The sequence below is a fragment of the Pristis pectinata genome, chromosome 37, assembly GCF_009764475.1.
Source record: "Pristis pectinata isolate sPriPec2 chromosome 37, sPriPec2.1.pri, whole genome shotgun sequence".
Lineage (NCBI taxonomy): Eukaryota > Metazoa > Chordata > Chondrichthyes > Rhinopristiformes > Pristidae > Pristis > Pristis pectinata.
In genome coordinates this window covers 7,213,012-7,228,320 of record NC_067440.1, presented here as the reverse complement: position 1 = coordinate 7,228,320, position 15,309 = coordinate 7,213,012, and the positions used below count along the sequence as shown (strand labels likewise).

Genomic DNA, 15,309 nt, shown 5'->3' with positions numbered 1-15,309 from the left:
CTCACATTACAAAATAAACATATAACAACATTAGTGCAAGTTGAGGGAAATATAGTCCGAGGTAGAATTAGGGTGTTTCAGGTGGGTTCAAGAACCTGACGGCAGTGGGGAAGAAGCTGTTGTTGGTCTTCAGGCTCCTGTACCTCCTGCCTGATGGCAGCATCGAGAAGAAGGCACGGCCCGGACGGTGGGAGTCCCTGATGATGAACGTCACCTTCCTGAGGCGTCGCCTCCTGTAGACGTCCTCGACGGTGGGGAGAGCTGTACCCGCGATGGAACTGGCTGAGTCCCAACCGCTCTCTGCAGCCTCTTGCGTTCCTGTGCATTGGAGGTCCCACACCAGGCCGTGATGCAACCAGTCAGAATGCTTTCCGCTGTACATCTGTAGAAGGTTGTCAGAGTCTTCGATGACATGCTGAATCCCCTTATACTTCTAATAAAGTAGAGCCGCTGGCGGGCCTTCTTCATGGTTGCATCTATGTGCTGGGTCCAGGATAGACCCTCTGAGATGTTGACGCCCAAGGACTTGAAGCTGCTCACCCTTTCCACCACTGACCCCTCAGTGAGGACTGGTGTGTGTTCTCCCGACTTCCCCTTCCCAAAGTCCACAATCAGTTCCTTGGTCTTGCTGGCGTTGAGGGCGAGGTTGCTGTTACGAAACCACTCGACCAGCCGACCTATCTCACTCCTGTACGCCTCCTCGTCACCATCCGTGATTCTGCCAACAGTGGAGTTATTGTGGAATTTGTAGACGGTGTTGGAGTGTTAGAGAGAGTAGAGCTGGGGAGGGGGGCGGGGGTTAAGCATGGAACTATGTCTCCTTCAAATCTCTTCACGTTCTGGGACTGTGTGCCATGACATCCAGGGAAGGGTTAGAACATAGAACAGTACAGCACAATACAGGCCCTTCAGCCCACAATGTTGTGCTGACCTTTAAACCTCGCTTAAGACTAGCTAACCCCTTCCTCCCACATATCCCTCTATTTTAAATTCCCCCATATGCTTATCTAGTAATCTCTTGAATTTGACCAATGTACCTGCCTCCACCACCACCCCAGGCAGCGCATTCCATGCCCCAACTACTCTCCGGGTAAAAAATCTTCCTCCGATATCTCCCTTGAACTACCCACCCATTAAAGCCATGCCCTCTTGTATTGCGCATTGGTGCCCTGGGAAAGAGGCGCTGGCTGTCCACTCTATCTATTCCTCTTAATATTTTGTACACCTCTATCATGTCTCCCCTCATCCTCCTCCTCTCCAAAGAGTAAAGCCCTAGCTCTCCTCATAATGCATACTCTCTAAACCAGGCAGCATCCTGGTAAATCTCCTCTGCACCCTTTCCAACACTTCCTTCCTATAATGAGGCGACCAGAACTGGACACAGTACTCTAAGTGTGGTCTAACCAGAGTTTTATAGAGCTGCATCATTACCTCGTGGCTCTTAAAGTCGAGCTCTCGACTTATGAAAGCTAACACCCCATAAGCTTTCTTAACTACCCAATCCACCTGTGAGGCAAATTTCTGGGATCTGGGTTGGGGTTGGTCTGGATTGGTCTCTGGGTGGGTGGAGTGGGGTTGGTGTCGGGGGGTGGGGTGTGGAAGTGTTGTGGGCAGGTCCTGGGGAGGGAAGATTCACTCACCAGTCAGTGTTAGTCCTTCAGAGATGGGATCCGTCCCTCTCACATAGTAAAATTACTTCTGGCTTGTTGGAACTGGTTTACATTGAGGATAAGATCAGCAAATGTCACTTGTAAACCCGTCACTGCTCCTGGGCTGATGACACAAAACCTAACCTACGCCTGGCTGAGGTAGAGTTACAAAGCGAGTGGAAACAGTGGCTTCACAGCTCCAGAGACCCTGTTCAATCCCAACCCCCGACGCTGTGTGTGTGTGTGTGTGTGTGTGTGTGTGTGTGTGTGTGTGTGTGTGTGTGTGTGTGTGTGTGTGTGTGTGTGGAGTCTCCCCGGGTGCTCCAGTTTCCAAGAGACATGCAGGGTCAGTGGGTTAACTGGCCGCTGTAAATTGCCCCCAGTGTGTGGGTGAGGGGTAGAATCTGGGAGGGGGGGACAGTGAGAGTTGATGGGAATGTTGGAATTAGTGTAGTATGAGTGTAAATGGGTGGTCCCTTCCTGAGATGCCCGTGGTCAGGCCCGGTGACCGTTGCGGACTGAGTAGGCCAAAGGGCCTGTTAAGATAAAGATCTTTAAGATCTCTTTATTAGTCACACGTACATCGAAACACACAGTGAGATGCATCTTTTGCATAGTGTTCTGGGGGCAGCCCGCAAGTGTCGCCATGCTTCCGGCGCCAACGTAGCATGCCCACGACTTCCTGACCCCTACGTCTTTGGAATGTGGGAGGAAACCGGAGCACCCGGAGGAAACCCACGCAGGCACACGGGGAGAACGTACAAACTCCTTACAGACAGCGGCAGGAACTGAACCTGGGTCACCAGCGCAGCAACAGCGTCACGCCAACCGTTCCCGTGCTGCGTGCGCTCTGCGTCTGAAGCGCCTGCCTCACACCGGGAACCGTGTCAGGTATCATGAGGGGCTGCGGTGTGCAGTGATGGGTGACACAGCTTGAGCCCTGGGCCTCTTGAGGCGGGGAGGGGAGGGGAGGGGAGGGGAGGGGAGGCAGGCACCTGTGGTGGCGAGCACGCGACTCGGCACCAGTCACCGGACCTGGTCACAGGCAGCTTGGGGAAGGGCGTACACATCTCAGGAACATGGACACTGGCCAGAAGGCCAGAGCAAACCTTCCCCCTTTGTGAAGCATAGAACGCTATATTTAGTCTGCATGTAACCGATACAGCTCACACACCCACAGCTCCCCACCAATCAACGAACCCGTCTACGCAGCGACCTTTGCCTCGGGGAGAGTCGGAAGTCACTCCAGTGGAGTCGCTGGGGGCAAGTTTCAAGGCCTCTGGCTTGCCCTCTCCCACCTCTGAGTGGTCATGGGGAGAACATGCAAAGTCCACACACACACACACACACACACACACACACAGAGCCGCCGGGGGTTGGGATCAAACCAGGGTCTCTGGAACTGTGAGCCACTCCATGGTCAAGGCTAGCCACACGGGGGGGGGGGGGGGGGGGGGTGGGAGTGTGGGAGTGCCACACAGTCGGAGGGCCCTGTGTCCCAGGAGAGGGGTGAACCAAGGCCGCCTCCAAGTGGACGTAAACTAATCCACAACACTCCTGGACCAAGTCCAAGGATTGCCGAAGGTGGCAGAACAAGGAGGTATGGTGGTGAAGAAGGTGTACAGGATACTTGCCTTCATTAACCAGGGCACAGAATATACGAATCCTAGCAATTCAGCACAGAAACAGGCCATTTGGCCCACTATGTCCTTGCCAGCCATTGTACTCGTCCGTACTAGTCCAATTTACTCGCATTTACTCCATAACTTTCCATGCCTTTGCAATTCAAGTACTTGTCTTGGTTCTTCTTAAATCTGAGGGTCTTTGCCTCCACTACCCCCACAGGCAGTGCGTTCCAGATTCCAATCCCCCTCTGGGTGATAAAACTCCCCCTCAGATCCCTTCTGAAACTCGTCCTCTCACCTTAAACGTATGCAGCCAAAGACCCCACCTACACCGGACATTCTCTCTTCTCCCCCAACTCCCATCAGGCAGGAGATACAAAAGCCTGAGAGCACATACCACCAGGCTCAAGGACAGCTTCTATCCCGCTGTTATAAGACTATCGAACGTTCCCCTAGTACGATAAGACGGACTCTTGACCTCACAATCTACCTCGTTATGGGCTTGCACCTTATTGTCTGCCTCCACTGCACTTTCTCTGTAACTGTAACACTTTATTCTGCATTCTGTTATTGTTTTCCCTTGTACTACCTCGATGTACCCATGCGATGAAATGATCTGTATGGATGGCATGCAAAACAAAGTTTTTCACTGTGCCTCGGTACTTGTGACCATAATAAACCAATTTACCTTCTTGTTTTAGACAACCCCACTGTGATTTTTTTTACTGCCTACCCTATTTATCCACCTCTTTTGGGTCACCCCTCGACCTTCTCTATCCCAGGGAAAAGAGTCCCAGTCTGTTAAATCTCTCATTACTGAGTTACTCTAATCTAGGCAACAATGGTCACCTGGGCTCACCTTGTTGAAGGTGAGTAGGTCCTGTTGGAGCCATTTCCAGGCAACAACCTGGCTCCGAGAGGGAGGTGCGGATTCCCTCCTCCTGCCCCTTCCTCCCTCCACCCCTATCTCCCCCTCCCTTCTGGGAGGCTGAAGGATTTACGCCGGTCTTTCGCAGCTCAAGAATGCACCACCCCTCCTCTTCCCCCAGTCCTTTGCGATGGGAGTTTCAGGAATGTTGAGATAACGGAGTTAGTCACTGCTTTCTCGAGAGGGCTGTGTAGCTCGCTCAGCAGAGGTCACCTCGTTGACTTTCAAGATCACACACGGCAGACCTTGTTCCTTCTGCACTCTCCCATCTAACCGCAGACAACTTCACTCTGAAACAGAGATTGACACAGAGATGGACTGTGCTGCTGCTGCAAAAGGCTAATTTTCATGGCATTTATACCGTGTATGTACAATAAACTTGAACCATCTCTCTGTGCAGACACAAGACACACAGAGCTGGAGAAACTCAGCAGGTCAGGCAGCCACCTGTGGAGGGAAATGGACATTTGATGCTTTGGGCGAGACCCTTCATTCAGATGAAGGTACATATGGAGGGTCTGAACCCAAAACGTCACCTGTCCCATGTCCCTCCATAGATCACTGTGCACCCCCTCTCTCTCTCCCTTCATCTCTTGAGCTCTGCATCCTTTGCAATCCTCCACCTTTGACTATATCTCTCTGACTCGCCCTCTCTTCCTCCCCGCACTTCTCTCTGCTCTGAACCATTCCAGTCCTCCTCCTTGAGGGTGAATCAGAGGCACAGCGGAATAGAGCCGCTGCCTCAGAGCCCCAGGTTCGATCCCGACCTCTGGTGCTGTCAGAGTGTGTGTGTGTGTGTGTGTGTGTGTGTGTGTGTGTGTGTGTGTGTGTGTGTGTGTGTGTGTGTGTGTGTGTGTGTGTGTGTGTGTGTGGAGTTTGCACGTTCTCCCCGTGACCGCGTGGGTTTCCCCCGGGTGCTCCAGTTTCCTCCCACGTCCCAACGGTGTGCAGGGTCGGTGGGTTAATTGGCCGCTGTGTGTGGTGAGGGGTAGAATCCGGGGGGAGTTGAGGCAAGTGCAAGGAGAATAAAATGGGCTCGGCATTTTCTCTCTCTCTCCATTCCTTATCCCTCCCACAGTACCTCTAACCCTATTCCTTTCTCTCTCTATCCCTCTCCCTCCGTCTCTCTCACCCCCATCCCCTCCTGATCCCTCCCTCTCTCCCCTCTCCCCCTCATTATCCCTTCCCTCCTTCTCTCCACCCCTCCCCATCTCCCTCCATTCCCCCCCACTTTCCTCTCGTTCTACACCCCTCCCCTCCATATACTTCCCACTCTCTCCCCCATCCCTTTCATATTATCCCCCCTTCCCGTCACTCCCATCCCTAACCCCTCTCTCCTCTTCCTACCTCCCTCCACCCCTCCCTACCCTTATCCCTCCCCTCCCCTTCCCACCCAACCACCTTCCTACTCTCCCTACTTCCCACCCCCTCCTCCGCTGCTCAGCCCCCCTCCCCACACCCCTTCCCCCTCCCCTCCCCTCCCACACCCCTTCCCCATCCCCTTCCACACCCCTCCCCTCACCTCCCCCCTCTCCCCTCCCACTCCCCTCACCCCCCCTCTCCCCTCCCACTCCCCTCTCCTCCTCCTCCCCTCTCCTCTCCCCACTCCCCCCCTCCTCTCCCCTCCCCCCCTCTCTCCCCTCCCCTCCCCCCCTCTCTCCCCTCCCCTCAGCCCCCCACTCCCCCCTCCTCCCCTCCCCCTCCCCTCTCCCCTCCCCTCTCCCCTCCCTTCTCCCCTCCCCTCCCTTCTCCCCTCCCCTCTCCCCTCCCCTCTCCCCTCCCCTCCCTTCTCCCCTCCCCTCCCTTCTCCCCTCCCTTCCCTTCTCCCCTCCCTTCTCCCCTCCCTTCTCCCCTCCCTTCTCCCCTCCCCTCCCCTCCCTTCTCCCCTCCCCTCCCTTCTCCCCTCCCCTCCCTTCTCCCCTCCCTTCTCCCCTCTCCCCGCCCCTCTCCACACTCCTCCCTCTCGAGCCCCTCCTCCCCCGGAGCCAATGACCGAGCCTGAAGTCAGTGGCTGTGGGACTGAGAGCCCCTCCCAGCCCAGCTTCGGGCGCCTGTCACCGGCAGAGAGTCGCCGGCAGCGGGATAGAAAGGACGCGTGGGCTCGGTTCGGCTCCCCAGTGAGGGCAGCGGCGGGCGAAGGGGCACCGCGGCGATGGTGTTTCATGGCTTCCAGCAACTTGGTGGACCAGAGGTAGGGAACTGAGCGAAAGGACAACTCTAGCACCGTGCATAATATACCATGCATTAGCCAAACAATGTGTGTACAGTCAGTACAGTGCAATATACAACCCCATGGCTGTAATTAATATACCTTGCAATATATAATGTAATAATGAAGCATAAAGTTTGTAAAACAGTATTATATACCCGGAGTATAAATGCCATGAAAATTAGCTTTTGCAGCAGCATCGCAGTACATTACAGACATGAGCTAACATTGATATAAATTATACAGGCTGTTCGTGTACATTGTTTTACATGTGTATACAATTATTGCAATGCAATAGAACAGATTATACAACAGAGTACTTACTAAAATGTTGCAAAGTAATATATTTTCTAATAATGCTGTTTAGTTGAGTTGTATTTTCTAGCCAAATGTCTAGTTAAACAGTTTATATAACGGAATCCTTACTGAAGTATTGCAATGTAATGTATATTCCGATAATGTTCAGTTGAGTTGTACTTTTCAGCCAGGTAGCTAGTTAAATAGTTTATACAATGGAATATTTATTAAAATATTGCACTGTAATACATATTCCAATAGTAAGGTTCAGTTGAGTTGTACTTTTTAGCCAGATAATAAAGTGAGGGGGATTTCTTCACAACAACAGAAGAGGGCAAGGTGTTGGGTGAAGTATTTTGGAAGGCCACACAGCAAGATCCCAGAAGCAAGAGGAAAATAGGGCTGGGGTAGTTGGGTATACTCGAGACTTAGATGCAAATGAGTTTTGGATCTTAAGGAAATCGATGGATATGGGGTTGGTGCTGAGCCGAACATTTGTCACATTCTGACTGCATGCTGGAGCAGGGCTGAGTTTTTTTGTACACAACCAGTTAATTTGTTCTTTTTTTTTAATGATATAGGTTGATAAAGACTGGGAGATCCACGAGACCCCTTCTGTCAGAGGGTCTAGCTTTAGTACTTACCCGGAATTTAAATTCAGGGTACAATACAGGTCAATATGAATCATTATAAGTTGTAATAAAATATAACACTGCATCAAAATTTAAAACACCTTAAAACATAATACATCATATTATAACAGAGGATCAAATATAATGAATTAAAATGAAATACAATTAGGCTTCTGCTTTTTTTGGAGCTTTTATTTTTGGTTAGTTCAGGTATATTTCTTTAGTTATTTCTTTGGGTTTTTTCGTTTAATGACGACTCCAGGTAAATGTGTCAGCTTTTGGTTTCTGCAACTAAATTGATAAAAAGGATCTGGAGATGTTTAAAGTTATCCGTTGTCACTGGTGACCTTGGGGCGTAATTAGGGTTTGCATCGGTAAGTTATCCACTGGCATTATGTCCACAAAAGTTTGTGCTTAATTTACCCATGGTTCAGGATCTGGATATCACTGCCATTTATTGGCCTTCCCTAATTGTCCTTGAATTTGTTGGGTCACTGTATACTCAAGCTGCATATTAAACCTTTTATATTATCATGTTGCATATGAGGATACAAATTGCGAGCAGGAGCAGGGCACTCAGCCCTTCAAACCTGTGCCACCATTCGATATCATCAAAGGTGACCTGTCATCTCACCTCCCCATTACTGTATCCCCAATAATCTTGCTTGTCAAGAATCTGTCTGCCTTCAAAATATTCGAAGTCCCTGCTTCTGGCACCATTTCAGGAAGAAAGTTCCACTGACTCACTACCCTCTGAGAGGGAAACAAGACTTTGCCCCATCTTTGTTTTAACCCATTATTTTTAAACAGTGGCCCCTTGGTTAGAAACATAGAAAACCTACAGCACAATACAAGCCCTTCGGCCCACAAAGTTGTGCCGAACATGTCCCTGCCTTAGAAATTACTAGGCTTACCCACAGCCCTCTATTTTTCTCAGCTCCATGTACCTATCCAACAGTCTCTTAAAAGAACCTATCGTATCCGCCTCCACCACCGTTGCCAGCAGCCCGTTCCACACACTCACCACTCTCTGAATAAAAAACTTACCCCTGACATCTCCTCTCTGTACCTACTCCCCAGCACCTTAAACCTGTGTCCTCTTGTGGCAACTATTTCAGCCCTTGGAAAAAGCCTCTGACTATCCACGCAATCAATGCCTCTCATCACCTTATACACGTCTATCAGGTCACCCCCTCATCCTCCGTCGCTCCAAGGAGAAAAGGCCGAGTTCACTCAACCTGTGTTCATAGTTGTAGAGGAAAAATCATTTCCACACTCACACTACCAAGACCTCCTATGTTGGATGTTTCAATCAAGTCTTCTCTCTGCTGCAGTGGACTCTGTCCACCTTCTACCCCTCTTCCCCCCACCCCCAGAATGGCCTCGGGGCTCTCCGTTTCTTCCTGGAACACAGACCCAACCAGTTGGCCTATACCAACACTGTCCTCCGTCTGGCAGAACTTGTGCTCACTCTTAATGACTTCTCTTTGGCTCCTCCCACTTTCTCCAAACCTAAGGTGTAGCCATGGGTACTCGTGTAGGCCCCAGCGATGCCTGCCTCTTCATCGGCTACTTGGAACAATCCATATTCCAAACCTACACAGGTAACGCCCACCCAACTCTTTCCCTGCTACATCGCCAGCTGCATTGGGGCTGCTTCCTGCACCCATGCGGAGCTCGTCAGTTTTATCAACTTCCCCTCCCGACTTCCACCCCGCCCTCAAATTAACTTGGTCCATCTCTCGATGAAGGGTCTCGACCCGAAACGTCGACTGTTTATTTCCCTCCATGGGTGCTGCCTGACCTGTTGAGTTCCTCCAGCACTTGGTGCGTGTTGCTCCAGATTCCAGCATCTGCAGAGTCTCTAGTGTCTTTCTTGATCTCTCCGTCCTCATCTTAGGAGGCAGATTATCCACCTATCACCTCCCAGCTTCTGACATCATTCCTACCCTTTCCACTCCCCCCCCCCCCCCCACCATCTGCCTATTACCCTCCTCACCTGGATCCGTCTATCACCCGCCAGCTCTTGATCCACCCCTTCCCCCCCCCCCCCCCACCTTTTATACTGGCTATCTCCCCTCTTTTAGTCCAGATGAAGGGTCTTGACCCAAAACGTCAACTGTCCACTTCCCTCCATGGATGCTGCCTGACCCGCTGGGTTCCTCCAGCAGCTTGCGTGTTGCTCAAGTGGATTCAAGCCTAATCTGTCTAAACTTTCCTAGAACATAAAACACTACAGCACAGTACAGGCCCTTCGGCCCACGATGTTGTGCCGACATTTTATCCTGCTCTAAGATCTATCTAACCCTTCCCTCCCACATAGCCCCCTATTTTTCTATCATTCATGTGTCTATCTAAGGGTCTCTTAAATGTCCCTAATGTATCTGCCCCCACAACCTCTGCCGGCAGTGCGTTCCACACACTCACCACTCTCTGTAAATAAAAAAAAAACTTACCCCTGACATCCCCCTTATACCTTCCTCCAATCACTTTAAAATTATGTCCCCTCGTGTTAGCCATTGTCACCCTGGGAAAAAGTCTCTGACTGTCCACTCGATCTTATGCCTCTTAACATCTTGTACACCTCTATCAAGTCACCTCTCATCCTCCTCCTCTCCAAAGAGAAAAGCCCTAGCTCGCTCAACCTATCCTCATAAAATATGCTCTCCAATCCAGGCAGCATCCTGGTAAATCTCCTCTGCACCCTCTCTAAAGCTTCCACATCCTTCTTGTAATAACAATCCAGTCACTTTGCATCTTAACTGCAGGTTATTAACTGAGTTCTCCTTGTATCAGAGTGGGATTTGAACTCGTGACTACTTCATTCCTAGTCTGCTAACCTCACCACTGCTCCAACCCTGCTCTCCTTGAACCCTGAGAACAATATCCACAAGCTAACTCTTTAAAGCAAAATACATGGTTGGAAATATAAAGATACATTGCCACAGAGAACACAAGAAAATAAGAGCAGGAGTAGGCCACTCGGCCCCTCAAATCTGCCCTACCGTTCAATTCGATCATGGCTGATCTATGCCAGCCGCAACCCGTCTTTTGTGCCAGTTCCCCATCACACTCAATCCCTCGATCTTTCAAATTTTTATCTATCTCTATACCTATATACCTAATGATCCACCTTCTACCACCCTTGGGGGCAGAGAACTCCAGAGATTCACCACCCTCTTGAGGGAAGAAATTTCTGCACACCTCGGTTTTAAATGACCTACCCCTTATTTTGTAACCATGTTCCCCCGTTCGTGACTCTCCCACTCGTGGAAACATCTCAACATCTCCCCTGTCGCCCCTTGGGATCTTGTATATTTGAATAAAGTCACCCCTTATTCTTCTAAGCTCCAAGGAACAAAGACCCAAACCATCTAGCCTCTCTTTGAGACAAGCCTCTCATCCGGAGAATTAATCTTTGGACTGCATCAAAGATTTGTATTGGCATAGGAATTGCTTTTTCTAATTAGTTCCTCAGTAAAAACAGGTAACTAAATTAACACGGTATAATAGATCTGTCCATTTTATATTCTAGATTTGAAATGGTAAATTAACACAGAATATAGCATATGAAATTACTTCACATTGACTCTCAATCCAGGCTGGTACAGCTGTGTAGTACTATGGCAGTGCTACACTGTCAGGGGTGAGTTCTGTTGGGTCTTGTGTGAATGTGAGAGAAAATTGGTTAAACTGGAAAGGGTGCAGAGAGGATTTGCGAGGATGTTGCCAGGACTCGAGGGCCTGAGTTATAGGGAGAGGTTGGCCAGACTAGGTCTTTATTCCTTGGAACGTGGGAGGATGAGGGGCGACCTTGTAGAAATGTTTAAAACTATGATACTGTCCACCATAGATGAGGTGGACATTTAACAGTCTTTTCCCCAGGGTAGGGGAGTCCAAAACTAGGCGGCGTAGGTTTAGGGTGAGAGGGGAAAGATTTAAAAGGGACCCGAGGGGCTACTTTTTCAGACAGAGGGTGGTGAGTGTGTGGAACGAGCTGCCAGAGGAAATGGGTGAGGCAGGTACAATAGAAGCACTTGGATAGGTACATGGAGGGGTGGGGCTTGGAGGGATATGGGCCGAATGCAGGAAATTGGGATGAGAGAAACAGAGGACTGCAGATGCTGGAACCTGGATGAAAAACACGATGATGCTGGAGGAACTCAGCAGGCCAGGCAGCATCCGTGGAGAAAAGCAGGCGGTCAATGTTTCGGGTCAGGACGTTTCTTCAGGACTGAAGATAGGAGAAGGGGAAGCCCGATATATAGGAGGGGAAAGCAGAGCAGTGATAGGTGGACAAAAGAGGGGAGGCGGGGTGGGCACAGGGAGGTGATAAGTAGATGCAGGTAAGAGATAGTGATGGGCAGGTGCGGGGGAGGAGGGGAGAGCAGATCCACCGGGGGACGGGTCAAAGGTAAGGAGAGAGAGAAAAAAGAGAGGCTAGGAAAGGGAAGAGAAGAAGCATGGTGGGGGGGGGGGGTTTGTGGGGAAGGGGGCTGGGGATTACCTGAAGTGGGAGAATTCAATGTTCATGCCGTCAGGCTGCAAGGTTCCAAGACAGAAAATGAGGTGCTCTTCCTCCAGTTTGCGCTTGGAATTCTCCTGGCAGTGGAGGAAGCCGAGGACTGACATATCAGTGACAGTGTGGGAGGGGGAGTTGAAGTGACTGGCAACAGGGAGATGCAGACCGCGGTTATGAACGGAGCGCAGGTGTTCTGCGAAACGCGGTCACCCAGTCTGCGTTTGGCCTCGCCAGTGTAGGGGAGGCCGCACTTGGAGCAACGAATGCAGTAGGTGATATTAAGGGAGGTGCAGGTAAATCTCAGCCTCAGATTGGGACTAGCTGGGTGGGCACCATGGTCGGCATGGACTGGTTGGGCCGAAGGGCCTGTATCCATGTTGCATTGCTCTATGACTCTATAAACAACAGCCATGAGTTTGAAAGAGAGCAGGGGAGTTTATACTGGTGTCCCAGAGCTGATACTTCTCTGCGTGACCTCCATGTCAGGTATATACAATAGTACAGAGTGTTGTTGAGATCAACAGTTGGAATAATGCCCATAGTATTGGTTCTCCCATTCAAAAAATCGATGTACTGGGATTGGGGGCGTAGTCCGAAACAGATGCATCTGGCTAATTCCAGGGATGAGAGGGTTGTCGGATCACAAGTGGATGAAGAAATTAGATCTACATTAGAGTAACACAGCACGGAAACAGGACCTTCGGCCCAACTCGTCTACGCCAACCATCTAAGCTCGTCCCATTTGCCCGTGTTTGGCCCGTGTCCCTCTAAACCTTTCCTACCCACGTACCTGTCCAAATATCGTTTAAATGTTGTTATTGTACCTGCCTCAACCACTTCCTCTGGCAGCTCGTACCGTAAGGAGACACGAGACTTCAGATGGAATCTGGACCAACGAACAAGATGCTGGAGGAACTCAGCGGGTCAGGCAGCATCTGTGGAGGGAAATGGACAGTCGACATTTCGGGTCAAGAGATGTCACCTGTCCATCTCCCTCCCTGCCTGACCCCCTGAGTTCCTCCAGCATCTTGTTTGTAGCTTGTTCCATAGACCCACCATCCTCGGTGTGAAGAAGTTACCCCTCAGGTCCCTTTTAAATCTCTCTGCTCTCACCTTCAACCTGTGCCCTCTAGTTTTTGATTCCCTTTCCCTGGGAAAAAGACTGTGTGCATTCACCCTATCTCTGCTCCTCATGATTTTAAACACCTCTGTAATGTCACCCCTCAGTCTCCTACATTCCCAAGGAATAAAGTCCTAGCCTGCCCAACCTCTCCCTTTGGAGTTTAGAAGAATGAGGGGCAATCATATAAATATCTCAGATCCTGAGGGGACGTGACAGGGTCGGTGTGGAGATGTTTCCATCAGTGGGAGAGTCTCGAACGAGGGGACAGAGTTACAGGATTAGGGGGCGGTCATTTAACACCGAGGTTTGTAGGGACTTCTCGCAGAGGGTGGGCAATCTTTGGAATTCTCTGCTCCACAGTCCCAGGTTCGATCCCGACCTCCAGCGCTGTGTGTGTGTGTGTGTGTGTGTGTCTATATATATATCTATATATATATATATATATATCTATATATATATATATAATAGAGTCTGCACATTCTCCCTGTGACCGCGTGGGTTTCCCCCGGGTGCTCTGGTGCCCTCCCACATCCCAACGACATGCGGGGTCGGTGGGTTAATCGGCCACTGTGAATTGCCCCCTTAGTGTGTGGGTGAGGGGTAGAATCTGAGGAGCAGTTGACAGGAATGTGGGGGGAATAGACAACAGGGGAAAAAGTAGCGGGAGAATGGGATTGTCGGAATAGACTCATTGGGCTGAAATGTAAGGAAATATGGATGGGAGAGAGATCGAGAGAGCTATGGTTTAATGTCTCATTCAGAAGTGTTGGACTGTGCAGCACTCTCTCTCAGCTGACCTTGGGATACTTGCCTTGGATTACTAGCTAGTTCTGAGTCAGGATTCCACAGATAACTTGCAGGAGGAACTCCGTGGGTCGAGCAGCATCTGTGGAGGCGGAGAGATGGTCGACATTTCGGGTCGGGACCCTGCATCAAGACTGAGAGTGAGGAGAGGTGATAACAGGTAGATGGAGGTGAGAGGGAGCGGTGAGATGGGCTTGTAGGTGATAGGAGGAGCCAGGTGAGGGAGGAGGATGATGGGCAGGTGGGAGAGAGTGACATAGGAGCAGAATTAGGCCATTCGGCCCATCAAGTCTACTACACCATTCAGTCTGACTTTTTTCCTTCTCAGCCCCATTCTCCCGCCTTCTCCCCGTAACCCTTAAACCCCCCCCCCCTTACAAGAACCTATCGATCTCTGCCTTAAATACACCCAATGACTTGGCCTCCACTGCCCTCTGTGGCAACGAATTCCACAGATTCACCGCCCTCTGGCTGGAGAAATTCCTCCTCATCTCAGTTCTAAAGGGACGTCCCTTTATTCTGAGGCTGTGCCCTCGGATCCTGGACTCTCCCACTGATGGAAACATTCTCTCCACGTCCGCTCTATCTGGGCCTTTCAGTATCCAGGAGGTTTCAATGAGACTCCCACCATCTCATGGGGTAGTTAGGGATGGGCAAGGAATGCTGGCATTGCCAGCGATACCAAGATCCCCCCAAAAAAATGAATAAATGTTTTTGGGGGTTTGAAGATTTTCCACTAAAAGAGAGAGAGTATCTCATTCAGAAATCAAACAAACCCCCCTACGAGAGAGCTCAGGAAGGGGTGAGGGCTCGGTGAAGGGTGAGGGCTTAGGGTTCAGTGGAGGGCAAACAGGTCATGGGAGGGTGAGGGGGTCAGCGGAGGGTCTGGGTTCAGTGAACAGATCTGTTGCTCTGATCGGCATGGATGAGTTGGGCTGAAGGGTCCCTCTCCTTCTCCCTCCTCCCTCTCCCTCTCCCTCTCTCTGTCAACACCCAGGATACCAGCTCTGACTGTGCTGTGCGTTAACTGAACACGATACGTGATATCTCCTAATATGACTCAGCGACCTTCTGATAACACCTCACTGGGACGGTTCGGGAACCACAGCAGAAAAAGACTTTGTCACGGAGTCACACAGCACAGCAACAGGTCCATGCCGACCAAAGTTCCTATCTGAGCTAATCAGAGTGGTGGGTGCCTGCATCGGGCTGCTAGGGGTGGTGGTGGAGGCAGATATGATAGAGGGGTTTAAGAGGCATTTAGATAGACTCATGAACAGGCAGGGAATGGAGGGGTATGGACCATGTGCAGGCAGATGGGGTTAGTTTAATTTGTCACCATGGTCGGCACAGACATTGTGGGCCGAAGGGCCTGTTCCTGTGCTGTATTGTTCTGTGTTCTAAGCATGTCGTGCTGTTATTACAACTTCCTACCAGTAGACTAAATACTCAGTTGGAAAAGTAGGAAGGTTGTACGTAAGCTGTCTCAGGAGTTGGTGAGGCCACATCTGCAGTACTGA

The 15,309-nt window shown here is 50.5% G+C and overlaps 1 protein-coding gene across 1 annotated transcript in view; it reads left to right on the top strand.

Annotated features, from left to right (window-relative positions):
• The first annotated feature begins 6,270 nt into the window (after nt 1-6,270).
• LOC127586692 (solute carrier family 2, facilitated glucose transporter member 4-like) overlaps nt 6,271-15,309 on the top strand; it is a 40,898-nt gene continuing 31,859 nt past the window's right edge. Inside the window, exon 1 of the mRNA XM_052044833.1 lies at nt 6,271-6,393. Within this exon, the coding sequence (XP_051900793.1) occupies nt 6,355-6,393 (39 nt within the window). The 5' untranslated portion in view covers nt 6,271-6,354. The remainder of the gene's footprint in view (nt 6,394-15,309) is intronic.